Source organism: Engraulis encrasicolus, chromosome 7 (assembly GCF_034702125.1).
Source record: "Engraulis encrasicolus isolate BLACKSEA-1 chromosome 7, IST_EnEncr_1.0, whole genome shotgun sequence".
NCBI lineage: Eukaryota > Metazoa > Chordata > Actinopteri > Clupeiformes > Engraulidae > Engraulis > Engraulis encrasicolus.
The window spans coordinates 47,909,255-47,923,613 of NC_085863.1; the positions used below are offsets into that span (position 1 = coordinate 47,909,255).

A 14,359-nucleotide genomic window follows, 5' to 3' on the forward strand; every position below is an offset into this window, starting at 1 on the left:
CATTCGTTCAATTACTGAATGCACCACTGTAGGACCTATATCGGCAGGTTTTGTTTTAATGATATCAATAAGTAGGCATATAGGCCTATTATAAGGGGATTCTAGTCTATAACACTTGCTTAATTTTGTGCAATTTTTTGGTTGTCTATCACGCTCAGGGTGTCTTAGAGAAGGTTATTTAAAACGTGTATCTGACAACAACTTTACTCTTGGAATACACAGCGCCATTGGATTTACATACGCCAGGGCTATTGAAATGGCGGCCCTGGGGCCAGATGCGGCCCTTGGGCAGCAAGGTTCTGCGCGCACCCCCCCCCCCCCCCCCCCCCCCCCCCCCAATTGAATAGGCCTACCCCTGACATACGCCATGTACGTGCTCACTTGATAAAGATGGTCCACTAATACGTGTGCCTCATTCTGCCTTGTTGGATTTCTCGATGATAGAGAGTCTTTATTGTCATTATACAAAGTATACTGAGATTTTAGAATGATGATGCATTATAATAATAACTACTACTACTACTACTACTACGGCTACTACTAATAGGCCTAATAATAATACCATACAATAACACAATTGAAGAAGAAGAAGAAGAAGAAGAAGAAGAAGAAGAAGAAGAAGAAGAAGAAGAAGACAATGTATGTCTTGTCCATATTTCACAATATTGGTTTAGCGCTTTTGGTTGATTAAAATGTTTTGTAGAAAGTGCCGCTTAGTTATCGTCTCCTCATGGTCCGTTCGTTTCCTTCAGAATAAAAAATGAACTGGTACAGAGCTGTGCACTTAATTTACATAAGTGACTGGTGTGCTGCACAGGGTGAAGAGTAGACGCTCTGAGATAAAACCAAAAGATTGGGTAGGCTCAGAGCGGTGGGTGGGTATTCGGTAGACCCCCTCACGATATTCCTGCTAGGACCTTGGGGGAACAAAGGGAAGTCCCCAAAACCAAAGAAACTCAAGAGAAAGAACAATCTCATGGCGGGGAATGCATTGGCCACGGTGTAGTACGGGGGCGTTGCCTGAGGACACGAGTGGATGGAAAATTAACTCCCTTGCGCATGGTCATTGGTCATCCATCCACGATGGATGCCATTTTCGTACTCCGTAATTTGTGGCCAAGTAACGGCAGCTGTTGGTCAGCAGTAATTGCTGACAGACATTCACGCTGTCCTATGACCTGTTCCACAGTGAATAACATTTCCGTACTCCCCTCGCCATCATTTCCTACTACGCTGTTATGACGTGAGTAAGCCCTCTTGTCTCAATCCTCTTTGCCAAAACCCACTCACTCGTAGGCGCACGCGCGGAGCAGTGGTAGTTGGATTGGATTAAACGCCACTGAGCTGCGCTGCTGTGACGCTTCGCCGGACAAATTTCACCACGAATTTCTGAAAGGTGGGTATTGTGTCGTCGCTCTATGCACAGCGAATACGTTTTGTAGTATTACTGATAAGAGGTAATGTTTGGAAATGTTGGTTTGAATCCACAACTGTTTGAATGTGGAGGTGCGCAGTGATTCATTGTGGTTAAGAAATGTTGCTAGCGAGGACGGCTAATTGAAGGAGGCCTGGAGGCCATTGTTTCATCGACGCACAAATTTAGCGGCAAAATGGTTAACCTCTTGACTAAAGTTGTGAATAGTTTGTTCCGACGTGTATGTAATATTCAGTCCATGTAATGTATTCCAGTCTACCGACTTGCTGAGCTACACCTTCCTGGTTAGTTTTTATCTTTTTATTCAGTTAGAACTAGAGGATACTGTTAGCGGCTAACCAGTGGTTGTCACATGCTTCCTTGTTGGAAAATGCCGTGCTAGTTCACATAGAAAGTAGAGCAGCTAGCTACTAGCATTAGATATCAATTATCGTGCGTCCGAATTTCCGAAACTCAAAGATTTTCGACATGTTGAAATGTACGGGTGTAATTTCACTATTGTAAATTGTAAGCTTTGTGTCCATATGACACGGTGTTTTTCAATTTAACGGAAAATATCGTAAGACTGCTTCTTCTCCTCTGTGTCGGCAACATTAGCTATTAGCTCATTGCTTCCATAGTTAGCTGGCTAATTTTAGCCATGCGTTCATTGTATGGTGTGTAGTGGAATTGACTCTGGGACTCTTTTCCCCCCCTCATGCATGGAATGGAGGCTCTTGTCCACTCTGCCGTTCAATTTCATGAAACAGTAGTGTATATGAGTTTCACCACTTTATAGCTAAAGGAGTGTGTACTTACTGTTAATTTAAATTCCTTTCAATTTAGACTCAATCCAAACCCTTTCCAAGCATGGCTGATGAGGGATATGTTGTGCGGGTTCGTGGACTACCCTGGTCATCATCCGTGGACGAAGTTTCCAGGTTTTTTTCAGGTAAAGGCACTACATTTGAACCAAGTTATATATTGAACCAAGCATCAGGAGATGTCGAACCTAATTTGTACTCGTCCATACAGATGTCAAAGTTGCAAACAATGGCACAGCCATCCACTTCACCTACACCAGAGAAGGCAGGCCCAGCGGAGAAGCTTTTGTTGAGCTGGACACAGAGGATGACTTGAAGATCGCACTGAAGAAAGACAGGGAGTCGATGGGACACAGATATGTGGAAGGTAAGACCTAGCAGGAGCTGGGCGTATTTAAAAGGTTTTTTTTTTAACTCCAATACTTTTATCAGCCGATAAGTAATCTTGTTTTGTCTCTCTGCCACTATTATGTGCAATGTACACTGTACAGAAGTGCACTGACTACTTCACATGGTTAACTGCGGAAATATATGTGGCCAACACTGAATATTTGTGTCCTGATGTACAAAACACGAGTAAATAGATTTGGTCGAAATTGTATTGTCTTGAATTGAAGAAACTTCGAAGTGCTGAGGAATTGTTGAAAAAATCTCGAAGGTGGTCTTTGGTGTGGGGGAAAAAACAATGTCTTATCAAAAAGAGAGTCCAAGGCACTCTTCTTTTGCAAAAATGATTAAAAGCCTGTATTTAAACATGGCTATTCATTTAAAAATTGTGAATGCCCTCATGTTTTAAATGAATAGCTGTGTATTGTGTCTTGTTAAAATTGTGTCCATAAGGTTGGTTAACAATGGTATCCGCTTTGTTTCATGCAGTGTTTAAATCCAACAACGTGGAGATGGACTGGGTGATGAAGCACACAGGGCCGAGTTGCCCAGAGACCGATGGGGACGGGCTGGTGCGCTTGCGTGGCCTCCCCTTCGGCTGCAGCAAGGAGGAGATAGTTCAGTTCTTCGCAGGTATGATTAGAACTTCCTGTCACCTAACCGCTGCCAGACATAAATAAAATAGAACAGCATTTTCTTCCGTCCCCCCAAAATACAAATTTCTCGTAGATTTCTGAGTTTCTGATGCTTAATTAAGCGTCTTCTCAATTTATGTTCTGATATGTTTTTTGGATATTTTACATTTTACTGACCTTTACAACTGCCTGAATTCGATTCACTTATTCATTAACACAATTCACCGAACAACAAACCAACTTCTTACTGTCTAGACACAAGTCTTGTCATTCATTTAGGTTAACATTTTTTGTATTAGCAAAATGTTCCATTTTCACTTCTTTTAATCTTGCCATCACAATGACACTGATTATTCCTATGCAAACACTGATTTCAAAATATCGGTGAATGTACTTGCGTTTAAGTAGTTGTTCACGTATTGAGTCTAACCTTTTTTCTTCTTGTTTACTGACTTGACTGCTTTTAAAAAATGCCTTTTCTGTGTTGAAATAAAGGAGATGAAGTAAGCGCACTGTGAATGGGCATGTGACTTAATGTGTCCCCTACTGGGGTTATTTGTCCTTGGGTTGAAGGGTTGGAAATCGTGCCCAATGGGATAACATTGCCGGTGGACTTCCAGGGGAGGAGTACGGGGGAGGCCTTCGTGCAGTTTGCTTCACAGGATATAGCTGAAAAGGCTCTAAAGAAACACAAGGAAAGAATAGGGCACAGGTGGGGATGGATGGTTGGTGTGGCTGGTTAAGCTGCTTCTCTCAATGGAATTTAAAACAATCTTTGTCATGATGAGACAACTCTTGTGGTAATGTTTGTATTACATGAAAACCTGCATATGCTACATTACACTGAAACATTAACGGATATTTTAAGACGTTTTTTGTTTTTGTTTACTCTGGACATTGATGTGTACAAGTCAATACACATGGCTGCAGTTCTGAATGGATGATGCTATGGAGTGAAATCAGTGAACCTACTCTAGACTTGTAGTGATCTAATAAGAATACCACAGGTATATCCATAGAACATATAAGAACCATTTCTTTAAATCTGATATTGATATAAAATGGATTGCAGTGCTACGTTAAAATAAACGATCTTTCAGCTCCTGAACCCTCCAGAGTACCGATACTTATAGATACCAGTTGCATTATAGTCCTCAGGGCCAGCTTCCCTGTTGTTCTTTGTTCACGAGGACACGTCTGACTGAAATGTAACCCCCCTCCATTGATCGATATCATATACTTTAACATTCCTTCTCATGGTACACTTTTGTATGACAATTTGTGTTCTTAGACAGAGCTATGCAAGTCCGAAACTGCAAAACGACACCCTGGGAGGGTGGGAGGGCTCTTTTTATTTTTTCTACTAGCTACAAAATCACTGCTGAATATGAATTACAAAAAAATAGGGTCAGTGTTGTGATCACGTCCTAAACAGACAGCACACAGACCTTCATGCCACATTGGTTCAGAGCTGTGTTTTAGAAAATGTCTTGTGAATAATGTGAAGGCCAGGGATATATCTGTCTCTCTACATGATGTGCATCTTGATGACCACCTCTACATTGTTGAGTCAAAACCTTTGTACTAACCTCTGGCACTGTGCTCCGTAGGTACATTGAGATCTTCAAGAGCAGTCGTGCGGAGGTGCGGACGCACTACGAGCCTCCGCGTAAGCCCATGGGCATGCAGAGACCCGGCCCGTACGACCGGCCCAGCGGTGGTGGCGGCCGTGGCTACAACAATGGCATGAGCCGAGGGGGCTCGTTTGACCGTATGCGGAGAGGAGGCTACGGGGGAGGTGAGTCAGGTAGACCATCGATTCCCAACCACTAATTTTACACAAGCATTCTAGGGGGTACGTGGGGGAAAATCCAATAACAAATGTATGCAGCATGGTCACATTGGGATAAAGAGGGCACAAGTGGGTACTCATGTTATGACGCAGGCTTAAAAAGTGTGCACCACAAAATAGATTGGGAAACACTGGAGGAGACTACATAACCATAATCAGTCCCCAAGGAAACCCAAGTGCCCAACAGTATATACACACTGCACAAATCCACATAGATCAGCATTATGCACATCAGACATTTGCATACATTCAGGGTAGCTCCAAGTTCAACATGCATCTGAGGTGATGCTAAGAACCCTACTGTCTGGCCACTTGACACAAGGGATTTTGTGATTTGTAAGCTCATTAAGATCAGCTGGTTAAGAACCTGGTTAAATCAGACATGTCAGGAAGTGCAGTTAATCTCTGCATCGTGAGCATGCATTGAAGTTAAATACCTCGATTAGATCGATTGGCCTACAAAGGAACGGGAATGATCAATGCATCTCTTCCTTCGTTCACCCATATACTTCATTGTGCTTTACAGAGGGGCGCTACAGTGACGGGGGCTCCAATTTCCACAGCACAACAGGCCATTGTGTGCACATGAGGGGACTGCCATATCGGGCCTCAGAGAACGACATCTACAGTGTAAGTGGTGACCTATTAATCATTGTAAACATATTCATCTATAAATATAGCGTAAAGCTGTTAATCGTTGCCTGTTTGCCATCATTGAAATTAAGTTTTAAAAAAACTAAGTTTTAGTCACTTTCATGTACCATTTGCCGGTGTTACTGAAGTAAAATAAAATCAGTATTTGACTTACCTGTCAGCATTGACTTAAAAAAAAAACGTATCCAAAATGAATTTAAGTATTTATTTCTCTCCTATCTAGTTCTTCTCTCCACTCAACCCGGTGCGTGTGCACATCGAGGTGGGGCCAGATGGCAGGGTGACTGGGGAGGCCGATGTGGAGTTTGCCACGCACGAGGATGCAGTGGCGGCCATGTCAAAGGACAAGGCCAGCATGCGTAAGTCTCATAGCACCACCACCACCTGTTCAACCCAAATAGATGGTTATGTTTAAATGTACACGAGCCATAGTCTGAAAAGAAACCATTGCTGTCATGGAAAACCTTGTTGCTATCCATCACTGTAGTATGAAACCTTGTTGGTTTTTCAGAGCCCTCTAGTGACTTAGGTGTTCAAACACTTGCTTGTCTGTTGGCAAGCTTTATCTTCGATTGTCCTGCATAAAGAGGTGCAGACTGTAGAGCATGAAGGTGAGGGTTATGACTTGTTGGTTTTATTTTGGGTGTTCCAAAATGGCCGAAGTGAATTGAAAGCATCACATGACTTGTCATCCATTTTGGTATATCCAAAATATCAGACTTTGTGTGCATTCCAATATGCACACTCCCGTCCTCCACTTGTACTTGTGGCCTCGCCCTGCCTCCGTGGAGAAAATAACATGGTTTCCCTACTGTCAGCCTAGCCACAACAACTTTTGGGGGACTGTTCTTCATTCACCATCCAGATTGCAAATGAAAAAATGGCATTGGAATTGTGCTTGTGCAAGATATCGAATTAATTTTCTGTTGTCAGTGACGTCATCATGAGGTCACAAGCAGGCAAGGGAGGACAGAAGTCTGCATATTGCAACCCACCCATGAGCACCCCAGACAACTGAGTATCCATAATAAGTTCACGTGGTTGCTTTTTTTCCCCTTGTCTGTATTTTCAGAGCACCGCTATATCGAGCTGTTCCTGAACTCAACATCAGGGGGCAGCAATGGCGGCTACAGTAGCCAGATGATGGGCGGAATGGGTAAGCTATGTAAGCAGGACACCATAGGGATATTGGGGAAGGGCATTTCATATCTCACAGGTTTATGGGTATTCAGAAATTTAATATCTGTTTTTGTTTTGTGTTTACAGGCAACCAGTCATCCTATGGGCATGGCAACAGCCAGATGAGCTCTGGATACCAGGGCGGCTACAGTGGGGGGTCCAGCATGGGCGGCTACAATGATTACAGTAAGTGTCAGCTTTGTGTTCTAGTTGAGTACTCTTATTAATCCCAAAGGAAATTAAGGTGCCTTGTCAGTTTACATAAATATGCAAATTAGGGCTGGGACTCGATTAAAATGTTTAATCGCTGACTTGTAAGTATTTTGAAACGTTTTTTTTTTTCACATGGATTTTGAATAATGACTATAAATAACCTTAATCAAAATATTGTTAATTTTTAAAAGAGAACAATTTCAGCAGACTGTTCACCATGAGGCGAAATGCTGCCCTCCACACTGGTCTAGTCCAGAACTATGCAGCTATATTATAGTGCGATTAAAATTAGTTTTTTTTTATCACGATAATTTTTGTGTGATTAATTAATCGAAATTAATGCATTAATGTCCCAGCCCTAATGCAAATACACAAAGACCTAATACGCATTATTGTACATAACAGTAAAACAAAGTTGTACAAAAACTTGCTGAGAGCAGGGGTCTATTCTACAAAGCTGGTTCAGGAGTAAACCAGATTAAATTAAGTGGGAAATCGTATAATAGAAGAGCCTGGAGTCCTCGTTTTCTTTTCTGGCATCCAAGGTCTGTTTCCAGCCCATGGCCATCTCACGATCCCACCCCAAATCTCACCCACACATCTCTGGTCTTTGTCTGCCAATAGCTTATCTTTAAAGGCTTAAGGCTTAAAATACCATATGATGTGTGAAGTAGGAGTTTTGAATCGTCAACACATCTTGTTCCTCTTCATCTTATCAAAAGAGATGTGTGTGTTCCAAATATAGAAGCCATGCCTGCTTTCAGTGCTATTTTTGGGTCATGAGAGATTGTGTACTTGTCGTTGCTTCTCAATTCATGCCTTGAACTCTTTTACACATTCTTAGTTCTTGACTTTGGAAGTTGGTCTGTCTTCCCCCATTCCTCGGTTCCAAATGTTTGCATTTGTGTCTCCTGTCAGGTAACCAGAGCGGAATGAACAGCAGTTACTATGGCGGCAGCCGAGGATCCGTGGGCATGAACGGCATGGGGGGAGGATGGGGGATGTGAGGTGTTGTGAATTCAGCATGTCAGTGTTTTTTGTTTTCCTTTTTTGCCCTCTTTTTTTAAAGTTAGAGACTGTACAGACATCTGTATTGCTTGCAATGATTACAACAAGGCCAAGGTTGTTTTATATTTATCCTTCTGTTCTGTAACTTTGGTTACTAGAATCAGTGCATCCAGTTTTAATTCCTTCAATTTAAGTGACAGCACATGTGTTCCTGTCTGGCTTTAAAGTTGCACAGTTTGTAACCTGTCCCAGCCAAGTGTGTGTTTTGTATATACGGTGAAGACTGCCTGTGACCGAAGCTGCAAATGTTTCTAGCTTTCCCCCCCACTCTCAAAAGGTTAAACGTTCTTTACCTTTTGGATTTGATAACTTTTGTAGTGTCAACAGACATTATTTGAATGAGTTTTGTTTTGTTTCTTTTGTATTGAAATTAAGAGAAAAAAGTTCCTTCATGCAATTTAATACATGTGATATGCATATTTTTTATTAATATTCTTAAGGCTGTTTCATTTCCTTTCAACAATATCTGGTTGTCCACAGTAATTAAAACTTATTCAAGAAAGTTCAGTGTGTTCGCATTCTTTTCATGATTCAGACGTTTGTGTAAATGTGCATCGATCCTCTTCTTTCCCTTTGAGCGAAACTTAATTAGACCTACCCACATAACACTAAACCTGCGTGCACTGACGGTTAGTGGGGTCTTAAGTGCATACTGTTGTGGAACAGTTTCAGCACTAGGCACTGTACCCTTACTGGAGCATAGCTCGCCAAATGGTTGGCTGCTTTGCACAGCGTCTCGTGCTTGTATTTACATTTCCTTCACACCAACGGGCAACTATCACGCACTGGTATGAAAAGGTTGGTGTCTCAACATTAATTTCAAAATTATGAGACCTAACCTTGCGCGCCATCCTACGTACTTCCACCAAGACACTTGGCTCCGCACTTGAATACGAAATGGAAATGGTAGTATTAATAGTATGGTCAGGACCAGGCTACAGGCCATACCCTTCCATTGAACCCGAATGCCACGATTCTTCGGTCTCATTAACATGGTGGCTGTTCAGTGCGTGCAGTGTCCATCATTCAAGCACTTAGTTTTCGGCCATCGTCAGGGCACTGAATTTACAGAAACTTTCAGCGCCATACGCACTGTCACTCACCATATCCCAATGTTAAGTGTAGTAAGCCTTGGTAGTGTGTGAAGCGCCCAGTATAAATTGGATGGTCTACTCTTTGGTGAGCTCCGCGGAGTATACGATCATTACCAAGGCTAAAAGTCTTGGCATTGGGAAGTGGTGAGTGTCTAGTGCCCGAAGTGCGCCATTTGAGATCCAGCATGTGTCTCAGATGGCGTACTTCGGGCACCATCACTATTTCTCAGGGGTGGAAAGTAACTAATTACTTTTACTCAAGTATTGTACTTGAGTAGCTTTTATGAATACTTTGTACTTTTTAAGTAATTTTTTAAATTAATACTTTTACTTGTACTTGAGTAGGCCTACATTTTGACCTAAGTACTTTACTCAATTACACTGGAACCTGGCCTGAGTACTGAGTAAAAAAAATGACAGAGAAAAATGCCATGCACAATAATGCCACAATCCGCCGGAAATGAAAGATTGTGCAGGATAGCACACAGCATTTCCACTATTTTACTATCTTGTATCAATGTATTGGATGATGGCTGGTGCCAAGCAAGAGATAGAGGTTATGGAGGACGATATTCAAGAAAAATAAACATGACATTCTCAAGAGGAAAGCTAATTAAAAGTAACTAAGTAACTTTTACTCAAATTACATTTTAAGTGAAGTACTTTTTACTTTTACTTGAGTAGATTTTTAGATAGGCCTAGGTACTTTTACTTGTATGAGTAGAATTTAGGCAAAGATACTTTTACTTGAGTACACATTTTCTGTACTCTTTCCACCTCTGCTATTTCTCAATGTCAAGTGTTCTAGGACGTGAAACGCTTAGCGCAGTTCACCAAAGAGGATCCACTCATCGGGCGTTTCACGTCTTAGCAAGGCTATAGGCCTAACACTTGGCACAGAGAAATGGTGATCGTGCTCAAGTGCGCCATCTGGATCTCAAATGGCGCACTTCGGGCACTGTATCAGTGCGTAATTAATGCGCCATACGCACCGAAACATGAACACTGAAGTGCACAAGTGCTCCATTTGAAATTCAGAAACGGGGTAAGACATTTAGCCCCCGCTTCCATATTTCTAAACCCCAAAAAATGGCACAAATCAAACCACTACAAAGATGTTGTGATGATGAACCCACCAGGAGTTCGACGTGGGTGTACAATGGCCACTTGCCACTGAGTTCAAGGATGAGTGAGTTAAGGATGTCTGCTGTTACAGCGACAGATTTGACTGGGCAAAGGCGCAATCGATATCGGCAGACTTTAAAGTTGTTTAAAAAGGTGTTTTACAGGCCGATTGTGTCTATACATTGGACCATGCGTCATGTGTATTTGTCGCGTAGCCTACTCATAAAGGTGTGGTTACCACTGTCAGGAAGCACTGAGGGCATGGCATGCTATAAAGCAACCAGAAGACGCTAGAGTGGTCCAGTTTTGGCTGCTCTGGTTGATCTGAGGTCTGTGGCCGCTAAGACGTTTCCAAGTGACTTATTTTTTTTTTACGAAGATGGGAATAGGATTTGCTACGAGGAGCTTCTATTTGTTCGGTAATATTAACGATGTTGGCAATTTGGTTCATATTTACGCACGTTGTGTACAGCGCTTTTGCTGAAGAAAGTCATATCTACATGAGCTTTGTTGACGTAGTTTTTTTCACGAAGCAGCCATACATTAGGCTATTTGATGATCTTAATAACCATGGGCATTTATGTTTTTTATTATCTTCCCAAAGTTCTTTTCAGACTCTACAGTTGCGCATCCATTCATTCAGGCGACACCTCCAGAATGGATATTGCCAGTACTCGAAGTGATGGACTGACAACATTTGGAGTTGAACTTTTTACTTCAGGAGATTATGAGGCTGAAACTGATTATCGGGTTTCCCCTACTGGTAATTACATATTTTTGCGTCATATACAGCATGGCACCTGCCCTTTAGACTTTTTACAACATAGCCTATAAACCCCATTCTGTGTCTCACAAGTTGACACTTACACAATCTTACAAAAGTAAGATAATTGAAGCTTTTTGTACAACTTCAACACAAGGTGGTGTGTTGCTTTGATATAGACCCGTTTCATCAAAATGACTTTTTTTCATTTCCAGCTTCAGAGCAACCAAATAACTCTTCAACAATGCCTTCAGAACAGCCAACTATTCATCCTACTGCCATGAACACCACACAAAATGAAAGCAATCCCTGCCTGGACAGTCATCAGAACTTCTGTATATCTGGAACCTGCCAGTATCATATGGACCTAAAAACTATATCTTGCAAGTGAGTTAAAAGCACCCTTTATTTAAGCAATATCAGTTTAGTTTAGTTTGTGTGTGTGTGTACTCATTATTTACTCTTTATATATATATAAAAAAAACACTAACCCCTCTTTGCAACTGCACTTGTTGTTCTGTATATCTCCTGTGCACTTTGTATTTGCTTGTGATGTTGGCTTGATTATGTCCTGTTTTGAAAGTCGCTTTGATTATAAAGCGTCTGCCAAATGCAATGTAATGTAGTGTAATGTAATATCATTCATTTGAATGTTTATGTGTGTGACCAGTATGTGCACCATGCACATCCTCTTATGAATGACTAAAGAATCTGCTATGGTAAAGGTGATGTGTTGTAATGCAATGTAACACGTAGACTAGAGTCTGTACTTAAGGACTGGATAATGTTATTGGCAGGTGCTATCCGGGTTTCGAGGGTGAGAGATGCCACTCCATCAGCATGGAGTTGTTAAGAAGACGCACCAAACCTTATGATCTGACGACGGTGATAGTACCGGTGGTCCTCTCCATCTCATGCCTGGCTGTCTTCATTCTCTTGCTGGTGATAAGGTTTGTTGCCCTACTTTGTAACACAAACGATTTCACACTGAAGAAGGGTGCAAGCCCGAAACGTCTGTGAGGCGATTAAAAAAGCAAAAAGAAGTCTGATGAGTGCTTTATTCATTTATTTCTGAGATTTGAGTTCATTCATTGGCAAAGTTAAGCACCCAGTGTAGAGCATTAGACTACAAGGTGTTGAGCGCTCTTCCTGATCCCTCTACTTTGTAACACTACAGAACAGAACAGTCATGTCACCACAACTGTTTAGGACACCACGGACTTGCAGCTCACCTACTATATATCTAAACTTTCAGACATCAAAGCAAACCGAAGCTACATGAAGACTGTGAAGAAAAAAATCATCTTCAAATGACCCCAGTCCTCGAGCTGTGAAACAATTGGTAAGTAAGTAGTTAAGTCAAAGCATGTATTAATATTTGAATGTATTGTAAGCCTGCTGTGTGTGTGTGTGTGTGTGTGTGTGTGTGTGTGTGTGTGTGTGTGTGTGTGTGTGTGTGTGTGTGTGTGTGTGCAGGCCCGGGTTAACGCACAGGCTAGATATGGCTGCAGCCTAGGGGCATTCATCTGCCATTGGGCTCCCATTTGCCTCAAAGGGTCATCTTGAAATGTTGCTTATACTCAACTCCACCGTTGGCAGACATACAGTATACCTCAATCCTGGCTCAGAATTATGACGCTGTCTGAATTATGATGCTGTCCAAGTAATTTTGTGGCAGAATCTGCTCTCTACGGGGGCCTAGCAACCTGTAATCCAGGCCCCTGGGCCGCAATAATCCAGGGCCCCGTGTGTGTGTTTGAGTGATATTTTACACTGACTTCCTGCATCTCTGATTGATTTGTCTTAATGTCATCAGGGGGGAAAGGACAGAAACCAGAAACTCTACCTCAGACTAGAAGATGGAAAAGGGAATTCCACATCATCTGGGGAGGTGTGGCCAGACACGTTGCCTGAGTCAAGTCACAGGAAAAAGAAGGGAAGACAGATGCTGAAGAGAGGACTGAACTGGAACCATAACAAGGGCCACACAGGGACGCGTGCTGCTGTCCTCGGTCTGGGGGATGGGGTGTTGTTGTGACCTTGGAGTCTACAGCTCCGACCTCGGACGTCGAACCCCGAAAAACATTAGGACACGCAACAGGCCGAAAGCCGGCACTTACACCTGGAACTGCTGTTTGTAAAGTGGGGATGCCCCAGTCAGCTTGGCGTTATGTGTTGTTGGTGCATGGACATTCGTCACCTTGAGCCTAATGGAAGTGAAGATTTTGCCCATCACCTATTACCCATCTTGGATATGTTGCAGACACTCAAAAACAAGCGTCCGTATGACCACCATACGAAACAGTTACACACAAGCCATAATTGCTCTTTGTTGCAAGATCATTGTACTTCTTATAAGCTTGTGTTTGTCCCCCAATGCTTCAATTCCAGTAGCGGTGTGTTGCATTTGCCATTCAATCCAGGCTATTGCTGCCATACTTGTATTACGTTTCTGTATTACTTCCTGCCTTTAATTTATTTTTCTATTTAACTATTTATTTTGTATTTATTGTGTGAATGTACATGTATATTTATTTCTCTGGTTTGTGATGCGCACAGTGAGAGAATGCAATTGTGTGTAACTGTGAGAGAATGCAATTTCATCACCACACACAGGAAATTCACTGTAATATTATGACTGATAATAAATACGTCAAGAGACTACAACAAAAGCATTGTTTGTGAAATTCATGAGAAACACGAGAACAACATGACCTTCCATTGTGGTCCATGGCTTCCATGTTGTTCATGTAGCCTATGTATTCCATTGGAGACATTTTTGGCAGTGTCCTTGAAATTCCTTGCCAGTCCTTGGTCTAATAGACAAGGGTGGAGCAGTTGACCTCATAAAATAAATAATACTATTAATATTATTAACATAGACATGGACACAGCTAACAGTCCCATAGAATTGATAGGCTATGACAGATTTACCAAAGAAATATGAAATATTATTTTAATGACTTATCAATAAGCCAGTAATTAAACTTCCTACTGTCAAATGGGGAGAACCAATGGCTGTGTGTAAGGGGGAGGGAGAACAATGCCGATATGGTCCAAAAAGTAACGGGTTTACTGCACCATGCAACTTTTATTACCCTCCAGGCAAACAAAGGCCGCAAATATTTTGTAACTATGCACACACATCACC

At 42.0% G+C, this 14,359-nt stretch overlaps 1 protein-coding gene and 1 long non-coding RNA gene across 6 annotated transcripts; both read left to right on the top strand.

Annotated features, from left to right (window-relative positions):
• The first annotated feature begins 1,281 nt into the window (after positions 1-1,281).
• hnrnph1l (heterogeneous nuclear ribonucleoprotein H1, like) lies at positions 1,282-8,728 on the top strand. Of its 4 annotated transcripts, none has more exons than XM_063203759.1 (11): positions 1,282-1,396; positions 2,261-2,366; positions 2,450-2,605; positions 3,115-3,258; positions 3,834-3,972; positions 4,871-5,067; positions 5,639-5,742; positions 5,990-6,125; positions 6,839-6,931; positions 7,033-7,131; positions 8,077-8,728. In XM_063203759.1, the coding sequence occupies exons 2-11, from the start codon at positions 2,285-2,287 to the stop codon at positions 8,163-8,165; spliced, it is 1,239 nt and encodes a 412-aa protein (XP_063059829.1). In that variant the 5' UTR covers positions 1,282-1,396; positions 2,261-2,284; the 3' UTR covers positions 8,166-8,728. The 4 variants fall into 4 exon arrangements, with proteins under 4 accessions (XP_063059829.1, XP_063059830.1, XP_063059831.1 ...); XM_063203760.1 differs by having other exon boundaries at positions 6,839-6,922; XM_063203761.1 differs by having other exon boundaries at positions 4,871-5,058.
• Positions 8,729-10,769: 2,041 nt separating this feature from the next.
• LOC134452253 (uncharacterized) lies at positions 10,770-13,867 on the top strand. Of its 2 annotated transcripts, none has more exons than XR_010035413.1 (6): positions 10,770-10,864; positions 11,050-11,208; positions 11,424-11,595; positions 12,006-12,158; positions 12,386-12,550; positions 13,025-13,867. It is a non-coding gene; the product is annotated as an uncharacterized LOC134452253 (long non-coding RNA). The 2 variants fall into 2 exon arrangements; XR_010035412.1 differs by having other exon boundaries at positions 12,464-12,550.
• The last annotated feature ends 492 nt before the right edge of the window (positions 13,868-14,359 follow it).